At 40.1% G+C, this 21,551-nt stretch overlaps 1 protein-coding gene and 2 long non-coding RNA genes across 3 annotated transcripts; 2 read left to right on the top strand and 1 right to left on the bottom strand.

The window, feature by feature from the left end:
• Positions 1-120: 120 nt before the first annotated feature.
• Positions 121-3,381, top strand: LOC124256505. Its single transcript, XR_006892937.1, has 3 exons — positions 121-246; positions 1,052-1,093; positions 3,299-3,381. It is a non-coding gene; the product is annotated as an uncharacterized LOC124256505 (long non-coding RNA).
• Positions 3,382-6,619: 3,238 nt separating this feature from the next.
• Positions 6,620-7,834, top strand: LOC124256506. Its single transcript, XR_006892938.1, has 2 exons — positions 6,620-6,714; positions 7,486-7,834. It is a non-coding gene; the product is annotated as an uncharacterized LOC124256506 (long non-coding RNA).
• A 2,988-nt stretch (positions 7,835-10,822) lies between these two features.
• LOC124256504 (vesicular glutamate transporter 2-like) lies at positions 10,823-20,276 on the bottom strand. Its single transcript, XM_046690496.1, has 6 exons — positions 20,106-20,276; positions 19,845-19,994; positions 17,835-17,967; positions 13,348-13,458; positions 12,925-13,049; positions 10,823-11,194 (listed from the first exon to the last, which is right to left on the bottom strand). Exons 1-6 carry the CDS (start codon positions 20,208-20,210, stop codon positions 10,904-10,906), a joined length of 915 nt encoding a protein of 304 aa, XP_046546452.1. The 5' UTR covers positions 20,211-20,276; the 3' UTR covers positions 10,823-10,903.
• Between the last annotated feature and the right edge of the window lie 1,275 nt (positions 20,277-21,551).

Raw genomic sequence — 21,551 nt, 5'->3', positions numbered from 1 at the left:
TAATATGTGATAAGGGTAAACAATTGGTTTTCAAAAATGGTTCCGTCGTGGTACTAGTATTATAATGGCTCTTGACTATGAAAATTGGATACTCATGCCTGTGTATGTCATTTCCATCAGAAGAGAATGAAAAACTTGAGAAGGCTTTGAGGGCCGCATATCAGTGTAATGAAAAGCAGTGTGAAGAACTGAAGAAGAATACACCGGAGAGAAAGAAACTCGTGGCGGAATTATTAACTCTCAGACGTAAGTTCCCCAATCATTATGTACCTTTTAACGCGGTTAGCTGCTGATACAGGGTGCTGTAGGTGACCACCAACAAAACCCTGAACACAGCGAGCTTCATCAGTGGGAGAACAAGGAACTGAATATTCAAGGATCTGATTTCAATAAAGGTGATATTTAAAGAAATGTCCATTCAAATATATGTAAATATAATAGCCCCATTCATACACCATTAGATTCAAAATTCGAAGTATTCAAGGCACATCATTATACCCAAAATTCGATACATTCAAGGCACATCATATTCAGGGCCAATGACATTTATAGATCGACATTTTCAAACGTCGGTTAAGCCAAAGATCAAACAATTCAAGAGTCATCTCCTTTAAAGATCGCTTTATTCAAAGTTATATTCAGAAATCACTATTCACTATTGGTATGAAAACACGTGGATGGGAAAATGGAACGTCAATCCCTGTTACCTCGTGTTGATGAGTGAGTGAGTGAGTGAGTGGTGAGTTGGGTTTTACGCCACGTGTAGCAATATTCCTGTAATATTAGCTCGGGAGACACCAGAAATGGGCGTCGCACATTGTACCCATGTAGGGAATCGAACCCGAGTCTAAGACGTGACGAGGGAACGCTTTAACCACTGATCTACCCCACCGCCCCCTGAGACATGATGAACTTCCGTCAGACATGTGTGGATGTTTCCCTGGGAACTCACAACCGATATACCTATATTTGCATATATGTCCAAATCATTTATAGATTTGAAACAAATAATGATGAGGAAACAAAGAAAGAAAGTTGTTTTATGCTGTAGGTCAGCTGACCCACATGACAGAGAACAAGGAGCGACTCCAAGGTAAGTGACCATCTTGTGTAATATTCAGTGTCTCAGTACTTGCCAGTATTTCTTCATTCCAGAGGCAATTGATTACTTCCAATGCCCTACTTGAGTGACGTTGGTTGCTATCAATTATTGTTATCAGTATGTCCGAATTATTGCCCTAACGTTCAAGAATATGATATGCACATGACATGTTGGTTTGTTCACATCTTTACCCAATGTGAGATAGTGACATAGACCTTATTATGCCTCTGATTGCTATATGCTCAGTCTAATTTGTGCTGAGAGACTACCTGTTTCAGTTAAAGTCAGACAAATGTATGCTGAGAGACGACCTGTTTCAGTTAAAGTCAGACAAATGTATGCTGAGGGACTACCTGTTTCAGTTAAAGTCAGACAAATGTATGTCGAAGGACGACCTGTTTCAGTGAATGTCAGACTAATGTATGCTGAGAGACGATCTGTTTCAGTTAAAGTCAGACTAATGTATGCTGAGGGACTACCTGTTTCAGTTAAAGTCAGACAAATGTATGCTGAGAGACGATCTGTTTCAGTTAAAGTCAGACTAATGTATGCTGAGGGACTACCTGTTTCAGTTAAAGTCAGACAAATGTATGTCGAAGGACGACCTGTTTCAGTGAATGTCAGACTAATGTATGCTGAGAGACGATCTGTTTCAGTTAAAGTCAGACTAATGTATGCTGAGGGACTACCTGTTTCAGTTAAAGTCAGACAAATGTATGTCGAAGGACGACCTGTTTCAGTGAATGTCAGACTAATGTATGCTGAGAGACGATCTGTTTCAGTGAAAGTCAGACTAATGTATGCTGAGGGACTACCTGTTTCAGTGAAAGTCAGACAAATGTATGCTGAGAGACTACCTGTTTCAGTGAAAGTCAGACTAATGTATGCTGAGAGACGACCTGTTTCAGTGAAAGTCAGACAAATGTATGCTGAGAGACGATCTGTTTCAGTGAAAGTCAGACAAATGTATGCTGAGAGACGATCTGTTTCAGTGAAAGTCAGACAAATGTATGCTGAGAGACGATCTGTTTCAGTGAAAGTCAGACAAATGTATGCTGAGAGACAACCTGTTTCAGTGAAAGTCAGACAAATGTATGCTGAGAGACGATCTGTTTCAGTGAAAGTCAGACTAATCTATGCTGAGGGACAACCTGTTTCAGTGAAAGTCAGACAAATGTATGCTGAGAGACAACCTGTTTCAGTGAAAGTCAGACAAATGTATGCTGAGGGACTACCTGTTTCAGTGAAAGTCAGACAAATGTATGCTGAGGGACAACCAGTTTCAGTGAAAGTCAGACTAATGTATGCTGAGGGACAACCTGTTTCAGTGAAAGTCAGACTAATGTATGCTGAGGGACAACCTGTTTCAGTGAAAGTCAGACAAATGTATGCTGAGAGACGATCTGTTTCAGTGAAAGTCAGACAAATGTATGCTGAGAGACGACCTGTTTCAGTGAAAGTCAGACTAATGTATGCTGAGAGACGATCTGTTTCAGTGAAAGTCAGACAAATGTATGCTGAGGGACGATCTGTTTCAGTGAAAGTCAGACAAATGTATGCTGAGAGACGACCTGTTTCACCTGTTTGAGAGACGACCTGTTTCAGTGAAAGTCAGACTAATGTATGCTGAGAGACGATCTGTTTCAGTGAAAGTCAGACAAATGTATGCTGAGGGACGACCTGTTTCAGTGAAAGTCAGACAAATGTATGCTGAGAGACGACCTGTTTCAGTGAAAGTCAGACTAATGTATGCTGAGAGACGATCTGTTTCAGTGAAAGTCAGACAAATGTATGCTGAGAGAAGACCTGTTTCAGTGAAAGTCAGACTAATGTATGCTGAGAGACGACCTGTTTCAGTGACAGTCAGACAATTGTATGCTGAGGAACTACCTGTTTCAGCTGAGGAACTACCTGTTTCAGTGAATGTCAGACAAATGTATGCTGAGGAACTACCTGTTTCAGTGAATGTCAGACAAATGTATGCTATGGAAATACCTATTATGCTCAGCGTGACATGTTTAAGTAAGAGTCTATCGTGTTATGTGACTTCACAATGAGTGAAATCCAGTCTATTTTGTGTTTTGTTTGACTACAATGTACATGTTTCATTGGGATACAGTGTATTGTGTGGTATATCACTACAAGTGATTGTGTTGTATGACTATATCGTTCATTGAGACTAACTTCATGTTGCAGTAAAATGCAATCACCTGGAATGCGAGCTCGCCCAGTCACCGCAACACTCAACTCCCAACAACACAAATAGCGGACATGGCAAGTAGCTTTAATTGCTCCCGACCCTTTCTAAATCGCTGAAACAAACACTTCCATATTTCCATCTCTAGATGTTACCTATAGAAATATACTTGTGTAACTACAGATATAAACAACATATATTGCACAGAAAAGGAGTATCCCCTTGCTGGTAGGTCTATCCGGGGATTAAGTAGGTTAATATCAGGAGTGTGGTGACTTCAGCCAGAAATAGCTTTGCCTACTCCAGGAATGGGTTGGCTGTGACCAGGATTAGGATTTTACGAGACCAGAATATTTTTTTATAATTTTATTTCTTTTCACCGGTACATGTTTTACAGCAAATGGATAGTTCATGGTTCAATAAACATAGTATCTTATCAAAATGGGTATGACAATTCAGTAGCTGACGGTTATGGCTTTTACAGGAGATGTATTGTTCAGGTAAATAGGCAATGACATATTGACCAGTATTTCGTGAATTTGGTGTAATCACAAGTTAAGGATGAGGTATATCTGTCTATATGATATGCATTGGTTTATCTCTTTTCATATATTGGAAATGTGGTGGTCGTTTAGAACGTTTGCTTTTATAAATGTTGAATTTAGTTGTATTTATGATCAGATCTACAACATCATTTCGCTTTTCATAATAGCCAAACAGGATATGTTGTTTGGTAAAATCTAGTTTTATATTCCTGTTTTCTCCTCGATCCAATCTTCTAGTTCTCTCCAGATATGGCTAACTTTTGTACATTCGTAAAAGAGGTGTGTTATTGATTCAATGTCAGTTTTGCATAAGTCACATTTGTTATTATTCGTATATTTCATTTTATATAGGAGGTCGTTTGTGGGTAGTATTCTGTAAATGATGTTGTGTTGAAACCATTGTAGTTTGCTGTTTGCATGTGTGCGGAAAGGTATATAATGTATGGTTTTCGATTCTTGTTCTGTCAAGGTACATCTGAGATTGTTCTCCTATTTCCGAATGTGTTTTCTGGTCTTAATGTCGAACATGTTTGTGTTTAATGCGTCATAGAATATTCTGCAGCCTTTTTTCGTTTCACATACATCTTTCATAAAATATGACAGAATTGGTGTCGGAAGTTTTGATTTGAGTTTAACGCGTTTACTTTTAACATAAGACTCATTTGATTTGATAATGCCATGATATTCAAGGAAGTTTGTTTATATCTGATATTTCTTCTGAAGGGAAGAAAGGTTGAGATAGTTTCAGTCGTTATCAATTAAGTCATTAATGCAGTGGATACCTTTGTCAGAGAAGTGTTTACAGAAGAAAGTGCTTCCTCCTTCTCTAATGTTCTTATTGTGCCGTACGATTTGGGAAAGGATATCATGTTCGTTTTTGGCATTATCACCTTTAAAGTTTAGGTATAACTCCCAGCATTTCAGGACATCCCTCCAGAAGTGATTTGTTCTGCGATTTGTTAGTTTACATGTGAGGTTATCTTCGTTATTTATGAGGTGGTCGAGAGATGATCGCGTGGTATTGAAAAGAAATAAATCAAGGGTTTTTGAATTGGGTCTTGAGTTCAATAGTCGCCTAATCCATGATATTTTTTAGAAGATATTATCTGCCTTATATTTGGAGCTCGTAGTCCTCCTTCATCATATGGTTTTGTAATTATTTTTCTACTGATTTTATGGGGTTTGTTTTTCCATATAAAACTGAAGCAGAGTGATTCGATTTCTTTGATTAGTTTATCGTTAGGATCTGGAAGCGACGCGAATAGATGGTTGAGTTTTGGTAAGATTAAGCTTTTTAATAAAGTAGTTCTTCCTAATGGAGTTAGATCACGTTGTAACCATAAATTCATAATCGACTGAATGCCTTTTAGTTTGTCCTTATAATTGTTTTCTGCCATTTCCGCCAGGTTGTGTGTAAAGGTGAGGCCTAAAAGGGTGAAACTTTTCTTTTCCCAGTCTAATTTCCATTGTTTACATAATTTTGCATCTCATGAGCGTTGTGAGCCTATCCAAAATAGTTGTGTATTACTCCTGTTTATTTTAAGGCCTGAGAAAGCAGCGTACGTATCTAGTGTGTTAAACGCACTCTGTACGCAGGCTTCATTACCATTTAGAACCAGCGTTGTATCGTCAGCGAACTGTGATATGAGGTAGTGTTTCCGATTTTTTTTCCTTTGATTTTTTCATTGTTACGAAGCATTATTGCTAATTTTTCTGCGCATAATACGAATAAATATGGGGATAATGGGTCACCTTGTCTGCAGCCTCTGGTAATACTAAAGAAATCTGTTCCGAATCCATTAATAAGAATACTTGATCTGATATTACGGAAAAATGTTTCTATCCAGTGCTTGGCAGAGGGGCCAAAGTTAAAGAAACTCAAAACATTTTGTATAAAGTTCCAGTCTACCGAATCAAAAGCTTTTTCAAAATCAATTGATAAATGCAAGCCAGGTATTTCCATACATTCCGTATAATCCATTATATCGTAGACGAGTCTTGTGTATTCTCCCATATATCTGTTTGTTATAAAACCTTTCTGGTCTTCGTTTATTATTTCGGGTAATGCTGTTTTAAGTCTGTTTGCAATTGTTGAAGAGCTATTTAACAGGGATATCGGCCTCCAATTTTTTAGATGTTGTTTTGATTTGTTCTTTTGGGGAAACAGGTTAATAGTCCTTGTGTTGGCTTACTGACAGTGAGCCATTATTATAGCCAAAATTAAGGGATCGTATCAAGTATTTATGTATCTAGACAAAAGAATTTGTAAAATTCAACTGTGAATCCTGAAGTCCCAGGGCTTTTTCCGTTTTTCATTTTTTCAAGGATCGTAATACTTCATCGTAGTTAAGTCCTCCTTTGGTTGTGTATAAATCAGAAAGCGTATGGCCTGCAGCAATGGTTTGTTCGTTTGTTAGTTAGTTGTTTTACGCCGCACCCACCAATATTCCAGCTATATGGCGGTGGTCTGTAACCAGACAATCCAGGTATCAACAGCATAAGCATCGATCTACATAATTGGGATACGATGGCATGTGTCAACCAAGTCAGCGAGCCTGACCACCCGATTCCGATAGTCGCTTTTTACGACAAGCATGGCTTGCTTAAAACAAATTCTAACCCACTGAACAAGCTCTCTGGAATTCGGTTGATCTAGACCGCTATAAGATTGGTCAAAACCGTGAATGGGTCGGCCTAGACTCTGGACACATTAGTTCGCCCAAACAGGGTTGCTCTGTGTGTCAGTTGTTCATGTGCTGATGTCCTTTCTTTCAGGCCTGGACTCGGACACAAGCCTTGACCCATCTGTCTATGGTCTGGACCAGCTTTCACCTGTGCATCACTCGCCGGACTTCTGGAAACGATAGGATGTAGGTATCAAACACCTCAACACTGATGTCTAGAACAGAGTGGTAACACCTTGCATATGGGAGCCTGTTAGTCTTCCAACAATCGTTTTCTCTAGCTTCTAGTGAGAGAGTGAGTTTAGTTTTACGCCCATTATGGAAATTGAACCCGTGTTTTTACCTAACATAATTTGTTGCAGTTACATAGTTTAGTTGTCTTTCCTTTTCACTATTTTATTACAGTATTCATCTTCTTAAGTGTAGAGAAATGATTTCAGTGAGTATGTTTAGTATTACGTCGCACTCAACAATATTCCAGCTTTATGGCGGTGGTCTGTAAACAATCAAGTCTGTACCAGACAATCCAATGACCAATAGCATGAACATCGTTCTACGCACTTGGGATACGATGACATGTGTCAACTAAGTCAGCGAGCCTGACCACCCGATCCCGTTAGTCGCCTGTTACGACAAACATGGGTTACTGAAGGTTCATTCTAAGCCGGACCTTCACGGGTTTGCTGAAGGAAAAAGACAAGCAATATATAGTAATATGATTTCTCCGTTCCTTCGGACCACCGATCCCGTTAGTCGTGGATGGAATACAACAGATGTCAAATTCTCCAGTTAATGGAAGCATCACAACTGCAAGAGGAACATCTGATTTAACCAATTTGTCTATGATTTCTGGGAACGACCACGCTGCTTCCGGTTATGTTAGGGAGTTGATATAAAGACTTTCGTGATGTGTGACCTGGAGTTTCGAATATGCTTCATATGCTATTTTTCTTGTAGGATCTTGGAGTACTATGGACGAGAGCTTTAACAACTGAGGGGCGTGTGTCATGTAGTACTTACAAGCACATCGGTTGTCAACATTACGGTTTTTTGTGTGACCTGTAACTTGAAAACTACTGTGTAGAGTCTTTTCAAACTTAGTGTAGGCTTTTAATACCAATATTAGAGGTACAGTGTGACGTTTATTTTAATACTTGGATTTTTTTAAAGAATACTGCTGTTTTTCATTTTACTTAAAATTCATTTACTTCATCGTCATTATACCTTAATCACTACACCATGGATGCCTATAAAATTCAGGGAACGATTTCAGTACTCAACAGAACAGTTAAAATGCAACTTATGATTTTGATGTGTATGTTCAAACGTGAATGTTTTGTCATGTATTCAACTTCAAATTTGTTTTCAACATTTGTGCAACCTATAATTTGAAAAATGCTTTCTGGATTCTTTTCCACAGTTACATACGAATAAAATCTATGCAGCACGGTGTTTCATTTAGATCAGTGCATTTTTTAATTACTTTGTTCTTTTCATGTTTTAAACTTGGAATTATTTTTATACCTCCGACCAGAAAGGGCGGTTCCTTTTTTCATTTTAGTATTTTATTTCCCATTTCCATGTTACAAATACAGGATCACATCCTAAACAATTAAAAGACATATCAAGTAGAATTTAAGTTCAGCGTTTACATATGCAGAATTGTTGCAGGTGTCGTGTAGATACAGCATACAATACAATGGTAAGGTAGAAACAACATGTGAATAAATAGTTGACCAGTATACAAATTGCCAATATCTGTTTACAAACAGTAAACACTATTGCTGTGATGGACAACGTTGTTTTGCTGCCAGATTGGAAGGTTGGGTTTTAAACTTCAGCAAAGAGAGCCTGGAATGATGACCAAAACTGGAACAAATTTGAGTTTTGGCAATTCTGAAAAGATGTTATTTTTGTTGCTTCATAGCAAATAAGAATCTCTCTCTTAACATGTTTAAAACATAGTTTAATTTTTTTACCGCATTTGTAACTGTTTGCTTGGGAATAATAGTGATCACATTTAATGGATTATTTTGTTTTCCTCCAAATCCAAGGATGATTTTCTCATTAGTAGAAACTATTCTCCCACCAGCTACTGTATTTAACCAATCAGACAAGTGATTCCATAATACCTTTGTGTAATCACGCTCACATAATAGATGGACAATTGTTCAAGGCCTTGTTTCACAAGTACAATATGGAGAGTCAACATAACCGATTTAGTGTAAGGTTTTATTTGTGAATTTGTGAATGTTATGTTCAACTGTGAACTGAAACCATTTTAAATTGACACTTTGGGTACATCTTTTTGCCATCAGGTATATACTCTCCTTTTCAGAGTCAGCGTATTCTTTATTAAACTCTTTTCCCCATTTGAAGTGTTGAGGAGGTTTGTTTTCATCCAATAAAGTTTGATAAAAATGTTTACTGCCTTTTGTTCTCCAAGGTTTAAACAAGTACAGAGTAGAAAAGGACATTTCGGTTTCTGTGAATGTTTGGTTACATACTTTTAAATATAATCATAAACTGAGGCTCGCAAACCCTGAAATCTTAAAGAGTCCACTTTCATATTAAACATTGTCTGTAATTCAACAAAATTGCAGTCTGTCCTCATTCATTAGGTCATTAATATAACTATACCTTTTTCAAAGTATTCTGAATAAAATGTTTTCCATCAATTGTTGCATTATTATTCCACCAAATGGATTGAGAAGTACTCCGGAATGTAGTTCTACATTTTCACAATGTTTAGTTAGATAATTCACCCAACCTTGGAGTACATCCTTATCCAGTTCAAGTTTTGAGCCGAAATAGTATTTTGTATGTCAGGTGCACCTATTCCTCCAAAGCGAAATTGCTTTTTCATTGTGCTTCTCTTTATCTTATCTCTTTTCCCCTTCTAAATAAAGGCGAACATATTTTTTGGGCATGTGTCTATGGTTCTGATAGGGGAATTTGGTAAGATACTAAACAAGTGATTTAGTTTGGGAAGTAGTAGGGATTTAAAATAACATTTCTTCTCAGTTAAATGTATCATTGACCACATTCTCATTTCTTTCTCAGTTGAAGTGAGCTTATTTTCATAATTCAGGTTTTGCATATTTTCTAGGTCTATATCAACATCAATCCACAAAAGTTTAAATTTTGTCTGATTCCAATTTTGTCTTAATTCATATCCTTGCATAGTTTTATACGAGATTTGTTTGGAACCAGTCCAAATTAATTTTGTCTTTTCAGTTTTCACTTTGAGTCTTAAATTTACAAAAAAATTAAAATGTTAAAAACTGCTTGTAATCCCTTTTCTGAGCCATCTAGGGTTACGGTAGTGTCATCTGCAAATTGTTCTAAAATATGCCCATACTTACACCCTTAATATTTGTATCTTATTTAATATGAACCGCCGTTCTCATCTGTTTAAACAGTAATCTGTTTGCCTGATAAGACGCCATCAAAAGTGACAGCTGTATTCTTGTTTTGTCAGGGTAGACCAGTAACCTGCTTTTCAGTAGTAACCTACTTTTGTGATGCTTGAGAAATCATCGTCAGTGACAACATTCTTATCATGCCTGCCTGTGAACTGCCGGGATAGAATTGATCTTCAGAAACCCATGCCCTCATAAGAAGCCACTAACGGGATCGGGTGGTCAGGCTCGCTGACTGGTTTGACACATGTCATCGTATCCTATTTGGGTAATTCGATGTTCATGCTGTTGATCACTGGATTGTCTGGTCCAGACTCGAGTATTAACAGACCTAGCTGGAATATTGGTGAGTGCGGCGTTAAACAACAAACATATATAATACAAAACAACGTTCAAGTCAGGGAAGCATATCCACACTTCAGTATTAGTATCTTTATTTAAGATATTATTTACAATAATTTATACAAATCCCCAAGCATTTAAAGAGACGATGGTAAATTCCCACTGTTATTAATCTCTAGACAAGCAACAATCCCCACAAAGTGTCACTCTGTGGGGTGATGACGGACACCATCGCGACTGACCCGACACACGTGTCACTGCCATGGTCAACGATAAGTGTGTGAGTGATTATGGTTTAATCTACTCCGCTTTCAGCAATATTCCAGCAGCAATATTCTGGGGGACACCAGAAATGGGCTTCACACATTGTACCCATGTGGGGAATCGAACCCGGGTCTTCGACGTGACGATCAAAAGTTTTAACCACTAGGCTACCCCACCGCCCCTCAACGATACGTGGATATCCACTAAAACCTTCTGGTATTAAAAAAACAGCCAGATTGATATTATACATAATTACACTTTACATATCTATTTAAATGTTTTATATTTTATCTCGTCCACAGATTTGTGGGTGCAACATAATTTCTTATTACATATATATAATATTATCATATAGTATTGAGAAACCTAGTTGTTGAACCATATTCATCAAGGTCGGAAACCAGGACATGGGATCGACGATGGTTTACGGGTCTCCTTAACAGTCTCGTGGTCTCGTCATAACCGTCGTAATGACATGTGATTGGATGAGTAGTGGCGACTGACGTCGATGACGGTGACCCTGACCAAGGCTGTCGTTTCCCTGATGCAAAGACAGCGTAGAAGAGCACGCCAGCGAAGTGGATGAAGGCGGCGACGATGAAGAGTCGTTTCCACGCCATGGGAACATCGGCGTCAGACTGTGGGTAGAAGTACTGTTAAAAACTAACAGTTTGCTGCTAAATAAGATAAATTGCCAGCGACCTGATAAAGGGGATAAGTGGGATATGTCCCGAGTGATGAGTGAGTGAGTTTAAGTTTACCCCACTTTTAGCAATATTTCAGCCAGATTCACTCTCTCTCTCTCTCTCTCTCTCTCTCTCTCTCTCTCTCTCTCTCTCTCTCTCTCTCTCACACACACACATGAGTGAGTCCACGAGTGAGTGAGTTAGTTTAGTTTAGTGACCTTGTCAGCGAGCCTGACCACCCGATCCCGTTAGTCGCCTCTTACGACAAGCATAGGTTACTGAAGACCAAATCTAACCCGGATCTTCACGGGTCACATCATCTCAGGACGTCATAACAGCTAACACCATGCCCTGTATAAACCACTGCCTTGAAGATCGTTGTACCAGGTTGCACGCAGTTCAGTCGAGGGTACCAACCCCCTGATGGTATTTGGGTTTTGGTGTTTGTTAAAGTGAGGGTTTAGTAATTAAGGTCTTACGCCGCTTTTAGCAATATTCCAGCAATATCACGGCATCACACATTGTACTATATGGGGAATTAGGCCCCGGTCTTCGGCGTGACGAACGATCGCTACCCCATCGCCCAAGTTTATGCTACAGTACCAAAGCTTGGCAAGTCCTTTGAAATGATGCCGGTTTCTGCAGATCAAGCTCATCCCCTTGTAGAACATGTGCTAACTAAAATGCATATGGATATCGCCCGGTCTTGTAACGCTAGCATCAAGGACATAATGTCACTGCAATGGTCGTGGAACTATATTGAAAGAAATGGATGTAACGAGGTCAACACACCAAGTTCGTTCTTGGGCAAATTTAACAATGCTCACAGTAGACGACAAAAATCAAAGCCGTACTTTGGGAGTTACGTCTTCGGAAGCGCTAAATATCTTGATTTTGTGGCACAGAGCCGGTACCCTTGTTCAGAATGTGTACTAACTCAGCGAATGTCTTCTCTATTGTATCGTGTATACAATCGCCACGCACCAAACCATGCTGAATCGACACCTATCAGCGGGCTGATCTTTCCCAGACATTCCGAGACATAATAACATCCATAATGAGTTTGCCTGTGTTTAGTAATCTCAGTCTGATGACCCTTGCATTGATCTACCACGCACTGAAAATTAACAGCGATCTGATTTGGCTATAGATAAAATGTGCTAAAATACTAAATATAGTCAGATCGCTGACTTCGTGAAACCCTTACAAGAACGCATTCAACCACCATCTCCGAGACAGGTGCGCTTTGCATTAACCTGAGGAAATCTAGACTTGCTTCATATTGGGCTTTAGCACTGCAGAGAGGCCTTGGCAGTAGGGAAAATAATGTGGTTCAGGGACTGTGAGACAGACTACACCGGGCCACGTGCCACCACCTTCTGTAGCCAAGGATCTGCTTATCTGTTGTCCAAGTATTAACGCAACGCGGCATCTTCTGTGGAATATGAATCGGACAACAATGGCGGACAACAAGCACAGCGAGGACTTGTCCATTATTGGATATCACTGTGTTCGGTCATATCACGGTGACCTGCATCTAAGGACCAGCATAGGTCGCTGAGACTTGTCCTACATCAGAGGACAACATCGTGGTACTGAGTACAGAGACAGAATAAATGCGACACAAGTATGAAGACGGGAGAGGGGATCGGGTTGTAGGTTGTAATGGTCGATATACTCACGACCATGTTCCTAGCGAAGTAGGCGGTCAGTGTGCTGAGGATGGCACCAAGTAGTCCAGTCCTTGCTAGACCTGTTACCACGCTGGCAAACTTGGGGGCTAGGTCAAGTGGATTCACCTGGTACCCTACAGGGGGAAGGTAGATACAGAATTTCAACAAGAAACCTTTTTGAATTCTTGAAAGAACAAGAATTATTGTGTGCATGTTAACTTTGTGTAATGCCTTTGCATTTCGAGTCATAGTCTTATCGTTTAACACGAATTGCTTAATATTTCCAATCTTCGTGCATACATTGCTTAAACAGCGGCAATGACATTTCCTCTTGCAGGTAAATGTCCCTAATAATTTATCGGTAGATATAGGAGAACAGTGCTGACACGGAGTTAGTCTTACAATGCTAGGTTAATTACGTTGAAGTTTTACCGGAGATTGCTAAGCCACTGAAGCCGACCCCCACACAGAGCAGAAGGAAAGCAGCTTTCCAGTCTTCTACGAACACTATGGCCATCACGCAGACTGCCTCCACACCGAACCCTGCAACAGGACCCTTCATTCGATCACTTCTCAATCTTCAAAAGTTCAGGACAATTTGCCAAAAATTAAAAAACAAATGCCATCTGAAGTTTACTAAGAAAACTACACGTGAACACTGGACATCATTATAGACAACATCTGTTTGAACTTTGGGACAGGACCTTCCGGAAAGAAGTGGCGTTCCCGAATGGGCAGCACTTGTTTTCCCCTTCATGAAGGCATAGAATATTCAATTCAATTGTTTATTCCAGTATAAAGGCCATCTGCCCATGTACACAACTATAGACACTTTTGGGGGGCGAGATTAAACTTCAGTTTAATACTTCAGTCTTGCGGCTACGATTACATCTGGAGAGAACAAAATGTAACAGAAAAGGCTAAAAGAAAATATATGTATTTTCAAAAGTGTCACTTTTCACTATGTTTACACAATAATTTAAACCACTACTCGTGTTTTAAATCATTCATTCTTACAGAAAAATACCTTCTAGACATTAATGTTAAGAAATTCAGAACAGCACTAGCCCGTTTCAGATGTAGTTCCCATGATCTTCTAATAGAAAAAGGTAGGCATTTAGGGATACCACGGGAAAAACGATTGTGTAAATATTGTACTTATCAGGAGGTAGAAGATGAATATCATTTCTTGCTTGTTTGTCCATTGTATGCAAATATCAGAAAAGAATACATAAAGAAATATTTCTACTTGAACCCCCGGATAGACAAATTCTATACCCTCATGGCATCCCAAAATCAAATAGCCACAAAGTACTTTGCAATGTATATATACCATGCCATGAATATGAGATCCTCTACATTACAGATGTGATACTATTTACTATATATTCATTTATATTGCACCCTCTGCTACTGTATGTAAAATGTACTTTAGGCCTACGGCTTCTTCAGTACTGTAAATAAAGATTGATTGATTGATTGATTGATATCCGTAAAGAAAATATTAGTCCTAAATAATTAAAATATGTTGTAGTCCTTATTTCTTTACGTCCATACTTTCATTTTTCTACTTGTTTTACAATGCCTTCTCTTCTGAAATCTATTGCTTCCGTCTTGTCTAGATTAACCTCGAGTCTCCATTTAGCACAGAAAACTTATAGCAAATTTATCTTTCTCTGAAGGCCAATCTCAAGATCCAGTATAAATAGTGAAAACAATAAAGGGCTGAGTGGGCATCCCTGTCGTACACCAGTGTTTGTGTCAAAGAAATCAGTAATTGATGAGTTAGACCTTGACAGCAGCTTTTACATTTGCATAAATTCCTTGTAATATTTTTTTTTAAAAGTACCATGAATGCCTTTTTCATAATAATGTACCAGTGTATACTATCGGTTTACTATCAAATGCCTTTCGGAAGCCGATGAACAAACAATAGAATCTTCCATTCCGTTTTGATAAGTATTTCTGTGCGAGTCCCTGCAGTGTGAATATATTGTCAATTGTTGAATATCCGGATCTAAATCCAGCTTGCGACTCCGGAAGCTGTTTAAATACATCACAGAAGTGTTGCATGAGGCCGTTTAGAATATACATGTAAGTAAATAGTTTTCCGAATATGTCCATCAATGTTATTCCTCTGTAATTGTTTACGTCATTTACGCTCCCCCTTCTTATGTAGTCACTGTGGCTTGATAAGTCCTGACGACCAAGACCTTGGATAAACACCAGACTGGAAAATGGAATTAAATAATTCTGTAATATATTTTAAAAGTATGTTTTAACACACTTTTAACATCTCTGGGAGGATCCCATCTAAACCAGCTGCTTTTCCGTCTGTGAGATGTTTTAATGCACTCAAAACTTCTTCTTCTGTAATGTTCTTATTAAGTGTGTCATTTATATCCTCCTCCTCACATGTTGCACAAAGTAAATCTCCGTGGTTATTTTAGTGATTCTAAACTTATTCAAAGCTTCATATTTCCTGTCTTTCAAGGGCGAACATTCCTTGTCATACCACTTCTCACTATGATTAGAACGCCCCTTTTTTGTCTGACATATACTGAGTCAAAAAAGAAACTTCACAAAATGTAATTTGAAAAATAATGAATAATATTTCTCTGATGATAAATCTATGTATCCGAAATGGGATCCCTATCTTTCGACTCTAGAAAAACCCACTCAAACCCATCCATTCGTCGTGTCAAATCAGGTTTTGCACGTGCAGTCGATCACGTGATCTTCGCATCGAAGGTTTCTTCATATGCACATGTTTGCATTGGCCTCAAGAATTGAAAAAAACAATTTTAAACCACAGTTCTAACGGTACTTGAAATGCCACGATTGTCAAATGTGCAACGTGAACGTGCCGTTGGCATGTTGCAAGCGGGAAGATCAGTTATTGACGTCGCAAGAGCAATGGGATGCAGCCGTCGTACTGTGTATGACTTGCGAGGTCTACAACAAACTGGCACCACTTCTGATCGCCCAAGGTCGGGTTGTCCACGTGTGACGTCACGAGCAGAAGACCGTCAAATCGTCCTAGGTCACCTACGTGACAGATTTCTGCCGGCTACACGAACCAGGGCTGAGATGTTTAGAGGTCGACTGTCCTCACAGACCATTCGAAATCGGTGTCGGGCTGCCAATCTCCATTCTCGACGTCCATATCGTGGGCCAATATTGACGCCGTTTCATCAACGTCAACGTCTGCTGTGGGCCCAACGTCACCTCCGATGGACCCAGAGAGACTGGAATCGAGTCGTCTTTAGCGATGAATACAGGTTTACCCTCAGATTCGCGGACGGCAGGCATAGAGTCTGGAGACGACGTCGTGAACGGTATGCCCAATGTTGTGTACAGGAAGTCGACAGATTCGGGGGCGGAAGTTGCATGGTGTGGGGGTGTTTCTGTGGGAACAACCGTTCCCGACTTCTGGTCATCCGTGGAAACCTCACAGCTGCTGCTTACCGCGACCAGGTACTCACCCCTGAACTCGTTCCTTTCATGGCGGCTCATGGCCCAGGTCTACAGTTCCAGCATGATAATGCTCGGCCGCATACCGCGATGTTGACACGAAATTTCCTTCAAAACGCTGGAATCAACGTCATGGACTGGCCATCGAGGTCCCCTGACCTTAATCGAATAGAGCACGTTTGGGATGCACTTGGGAGAAGGCTTCGTGGTCTTAGGAACCAACCTCAGAATTTGCAGGAACTTGGCGCTGCCTTGCAAGAGCAATGGCGCAGAATCCCCAACCACGTTTTCACAAGCATCAGGCAGTCGATGAGGAGACGGTGTTTGGCAGTGGTGATCATGGGGCGGCCATACACGGGAGAAATTTCTTGCGGCCATACACGATATTGAACTTTGTTTGAGTGGCATTTTAGAGTTGAGATCGTGTTTTTTTATTCTTGTGGCTTGACATTCTGTATACCCATGTTTTGGAACGAAATAAAGCGGTGTAGCCTACTGTACTTGAACTGATTATGGCACTGTCGGTGTATCGAGTACATCACACAGATCTCATCAATGAAATAATAACAATTTAACCATCTTACCATATCTTGTTCTTTTATAGTGCCCTGAAGAAAGAATGTGCAGTTTCTTTTTTGACTCAGTATATTATTCGGAATGTTTCCTTACATTAATTTTTTTTATAAACATAGGACTTTAGCTGAGGCATTTACCTAAGGCTCGGATATATCGATGGTGAAAAGACAATTCCTTTACCTCTACTGATTCACGAACCTAACCTAGAGAAATACGAAACCAGTAAAAATCATCCTCACCTATACTATAGGTCCAGCATAAATATTCGGACAAACATATCCGAAGACTTTTAGGCAAGCGAAGGATTTCAACATTCTGAAAAGTTTTTGTTTCCCTTCTATCGAGTATTGTTCCAGCAGCTTCAACCTTTGGTGTCTGTATTTAACAGCTTCTAAGCTAAAACCAAGGGTGCGCTTTCCAGAAATGTGCAAAGAGAGTCATTCAACTCTAACTCAAGCTATGTTTCATCAGAGCACGACAGTCCGAGTAACGTGTCTCGCAAAATTACAATTTAGATATTTTTGTGGAACTTTTTGGACCGAAATGATGTTCCCTGGTTTGGCTTGTACCATATGTTCGACATTTCTTCAGGAACAACTGACTTGCACTTTTGCGTTTATGTTAAGACTGTCAGAACATTAAAGTCAGTTGCCATGAAATGTAGGGAAAACTATCCAATCCTAATTGACCATGGCAGAGTGAAGACACAACAAGCTGTGCTCTATAATGCGTACTAACAATTTATGAAGATGACACAAGGCCAAGACATTTATCTATTTAGACTGTAGCATAGGATTAACAAGGTTCTATATTTCAACTTCATGGTCCATTATGTAGGTATGTCTGATGTTGAGATATTGGATACTTACCAATTGTTTCTGAAAGCTTCCTGGCCACCGTTGTTGAACACACCTTTCGGCTGATCAGGTTGTCGACAACGACACCACCCATTATCACCACTGCTGCCATCAAAACGTGGGGTACAGCCGATAGAAACCCGATCTGCAACGCATGTAAATAAAGTAATACATATCAGCTAGAACAGTAAAGGGGTCCGAAAAAAGTGGGTGGGAAGGTCTGAGCCTGATAATAAAGGGCTGCATTGCTGATGCTGGTTGTTAGGTAATGTTTCACTGTAATAGCCTCCGAGGACCAAACATACCGACATGTCTGGGTTCCACTGGTATAGACGACTTCCTACTGGTGGTGTACGTCCTCAACATCATACCGACATTATCATTTGATGTTTGACAGACAGTTTCAAGTTTTTCGAGTTTGGGAAGGTGAGGTGTCAATCTGGCAAATGTTAAAAGTTCAAAGGTACAGCAACACATTGCAGTCTTGGCGACAGCTGCACCTTTAGTGAGTACTCGCCGTGATATTTTCATTTTGTTGCCTAAGGAGCTTAGGATAATATTCCGGAAGTCCACTGGTAGCATTCCTTTGGAATTCCCAAAAGCGAAAACATCACCATGACAGCTAATCAAACAGACTTTATATTCTTTTGAAGGAGGAGACGTTATTTGCTTCCACTGCCTCATGTTTAGCCTCTGGCTCCTAAGTATGAACATGTGATTCTTCCTTGGTTCAAGCCACTCACCGAAATCGCCTAGGTCTGCCTCAAAACTAACTGGAACGTTTCTGATCAGGAGTAAGAAGCCTTGGAACCAAATGCCTTTGTCATGCCAACGTCATTCTTCAGAATATTCTTAACTCTCCCATAAGAGAGGATTACTCTGTTTGTTGCGGTAGTGAGACTTCAATCATCCGTAGATGTGTATAATATTTTGTCATGCATTTTCTGTTCCTTATAGGTGTCAGTTGAAGGTCCTGTTTATCTTTGATCACCTTCAAGACTTTCTCCACTCTTTTGGACGTCAAGCTCCCATCCCTTAACAATGGCAAAGGGAGCAGCGGCATCCACTAAACGTGGCACATTCCATCCCAAGATGGCTGGTGGAGTAATACCTTTCAGTTTTCACCATCTGAGAAAGATTTGTCACATCGATGCCTCCAGACAAAGACTGCACGGAGATAAGTTTACATGATACAAGAGTCATGTAAACTGTTTTAAGTGTACTATACGACCTTCGTAGTTACACTCTCACACTCAGGCCTTCACAGGCCTCACATCGATTTCAGTCTTCAGTAAACGACATATAGAGAATCTCACCCATGTGTATACTGATATCAATTATATCAACACGTGTTGATAAAGTTACAAATATTTTTACTTTCATCAACGAGTGTTGATATATTTGATATCAGAAGGCCCAAGGTGAGATGATTCTATTAATGATCAAAATCACTCTTCATTAGTTTGCAATAAAAATGTACATCTCTTAACACGGTACCGCCATTAGACTTGTAGTACAGTGATGTCATAGCATTGTGATGTCATCAGGGTTTGACGTCATAGCATTGTGATGTCATCAGGGTTTGACGTCATAGCATTGTGAGTCATGTAATTGATAATATCAAAGCATTATGATCTCATATAATTGAAGACGTCAGGGCATTGTACAAAATCTACTGTCAAAATGATAACTCCTAGGATATATCATTTGATCTCATACAAGCAATATCTCAAGTGGAACACACTTTGATGACAAATTGGCTCTTTACTTGTTAAATAACGTATACTAAAACGAAAACATCTAAATTCATTCAAGGAAAACAGCCTTTACTGCCCTTGCTCGGGTTACGAGTAGGTGGGAATATTGGGGTACAGGTGATCAGCACAAGCTGTGGACAGACTTATGTCCGCTGTGGGCATATCAACTTCTGTTGTAGGCATACTTACACGTACGTCATGGTTATATTTACGTCACTTAACAGCATACTCGCCTCATTCTCACCTCAACCGTGTTCATTCCTACCTCAGCTGTGGTCATGTGGAAAACCTCTTCAAAGTACTGAGGCTGCTGTGTTATCAACATGGCGACGATCCAATTCCGGCAGAAGGAGCCGACGAGGATGGCGTACACCGGAAAGGACGTTAGAATATCTCTCCATGGAATAATCTTCGTCTACAATGTTTGAAATACATCACTTATACACAAGGTTTAAAGTAAATGACGCAACATATGTGTTCATAGTGACGACGTACATTTGTGGTTATCTAACGTCTGCTCCCGTACCTCAACATCATGGCGGTAAGTGACGGAATTGTCAGCGATGAAGAGTTCTCTCTCCCTCTTCCCCAGCCTAGGATGATGCTTGGGGTTGTCATGGATACAGACCATCCAGACTAGTGACCACGCCACGCCACACCCACCTACAAAGCCAGGGCAATATCTTTAAAAACAATAGATGAAAAGGAACTATTTTTATTGCAAAAAATTGTGACCAGGATTTTACAGTTATCAAACAAAAATTAATCACGAACCGTAGATGTAGATGATGATGTCCCAGCTGACGTAGCAAGCACATGCGCCCGATGTGATGAGGGCGACAGCGGGGCTGATGTATGTACCTGCATTGTAGCGTTTGCCATGTAAGTATGACTGCTGAATTATAGCAACAATAGATCATATATGTACGCACGCATGTGTGTTTTTGTGTGCGCGTGCGGCCGCATGCGTGTGGATGTGTTAATAGAACATCCGTCAGTTAGTCTGTCGTTACCAAATTGGAACACCTACCAGCATATGCTATGGTTATCATCCGGCTCCTCTGTGTTTTGGGAGCCCAGGCGGAAATGACGCCATTCAGAGCAGGTACCGAACAACCCTGTGGACAAGACTATCCAGTCATATTGTAGCATCAAAAGCATGGCTGAAAGTCACCATGGTCAAAATTATCTTTATTATGATTGTAGTGAAAGTGAAGGCGATATAAGATGTGTGTCTGTTTTAGATATTATTGGCTCTGTTATTTCACAGGGCCTGCGTTTAAGTTATGATTTCAAACATTCGTGACCCACTCGTGTTATTCCCGGACAAGGGGCGGTGGGGTAGCATAATGGTAAAAGCGTTCACTCGTCACGCCGGGTTCGATTCCGCACATGGGTACAAAGTGTGAAGCCCATTTCTGGTGTCCCCCGCCGTGATATTGCTGGAATATTGCTAAAAGTGGCGTAAAGCCAGACTCACTTACTCACTCTTTCCCGGATAAGGCGAATTGGAACTCGTGTCCCTCTGGAAGGATTTCATATTGGCGCATGAACATCAGAGGTTCTTCAAACAAGAACGATAACTCTATCCCGTTTTAATTCCGTTGGTACTTAACATCACCGAAGCGCTCGTATATTGTATTGTTGGGTTTGTCGTATTTTCACACATAACATTCATCGAGAGGTGGACGAGTCTTCTTGAAGGTACGGAAAGGATCGAGTGCTGACGAATGGATTTCAAAGTGTAATTCTTATCTTTACGACTGTGGAAAGCGGGGGAGAAGGCGTGAGTGAGTGTGTGAGTGAGTTTAGTTTTACGCCACACTCAGCAATACTACAGCTATATAGCGGCGGTCTGTAAATAATCGTGTCTGAACCAGACAATCCAGTGATCAACAGCATGACCATCGACCTACGTAATTGGGATATGGTGACATGTGTCAACCAAGTCGGCGAGCCTGACCACCCGATC

The sequence above is a fragment of the Haliotis rubra genome, unplaced genomic scaffold (assembly GCF_003918875.1).
Source record: "Haliotis rubra isolate DU_JTF1 unplaced genomic scaffold, ASM391887v1 Scf63, whole genome shotgun sequence".
NCBI classification, from domain to species: domain Eukaryota; kingdom Metazoa; phylum Mollusca; class Gastropoda; order Lepetellida; family Haliotidae; genus Haliotis; species Haliotis rubra.
The sequence above is the reverse complement of the archived record's forward strand: the minus strand, read 5'-3'. Positions and strand labels throughout refer to the sequence as shown.

Bases quoted from the DNA above. Each gene is read 5' to 3' on its own strand.
- LOC124256504 (XM_046690496.1), bottom strand. From the start codon at position 20,210: ATGGTCTGTATCCATGACAACCCCAAGCATCATCCTAGGCTGGGGAAG. The intron at 19,995-20,105 runs GTACGGGAGCAG...CAAACATTGTAG, and splicing joins CTTACCGCCATGATGTTGAG to ACGAAGATTATTCCATGGAG. The intron at 13,050-13,347 runs GTAAAACTTCAA...TTCCCCCTGTAG, and splicing joins CAGTGGCTTAGCAATCTCCG to GGTACCAGGTGAATCCACTT.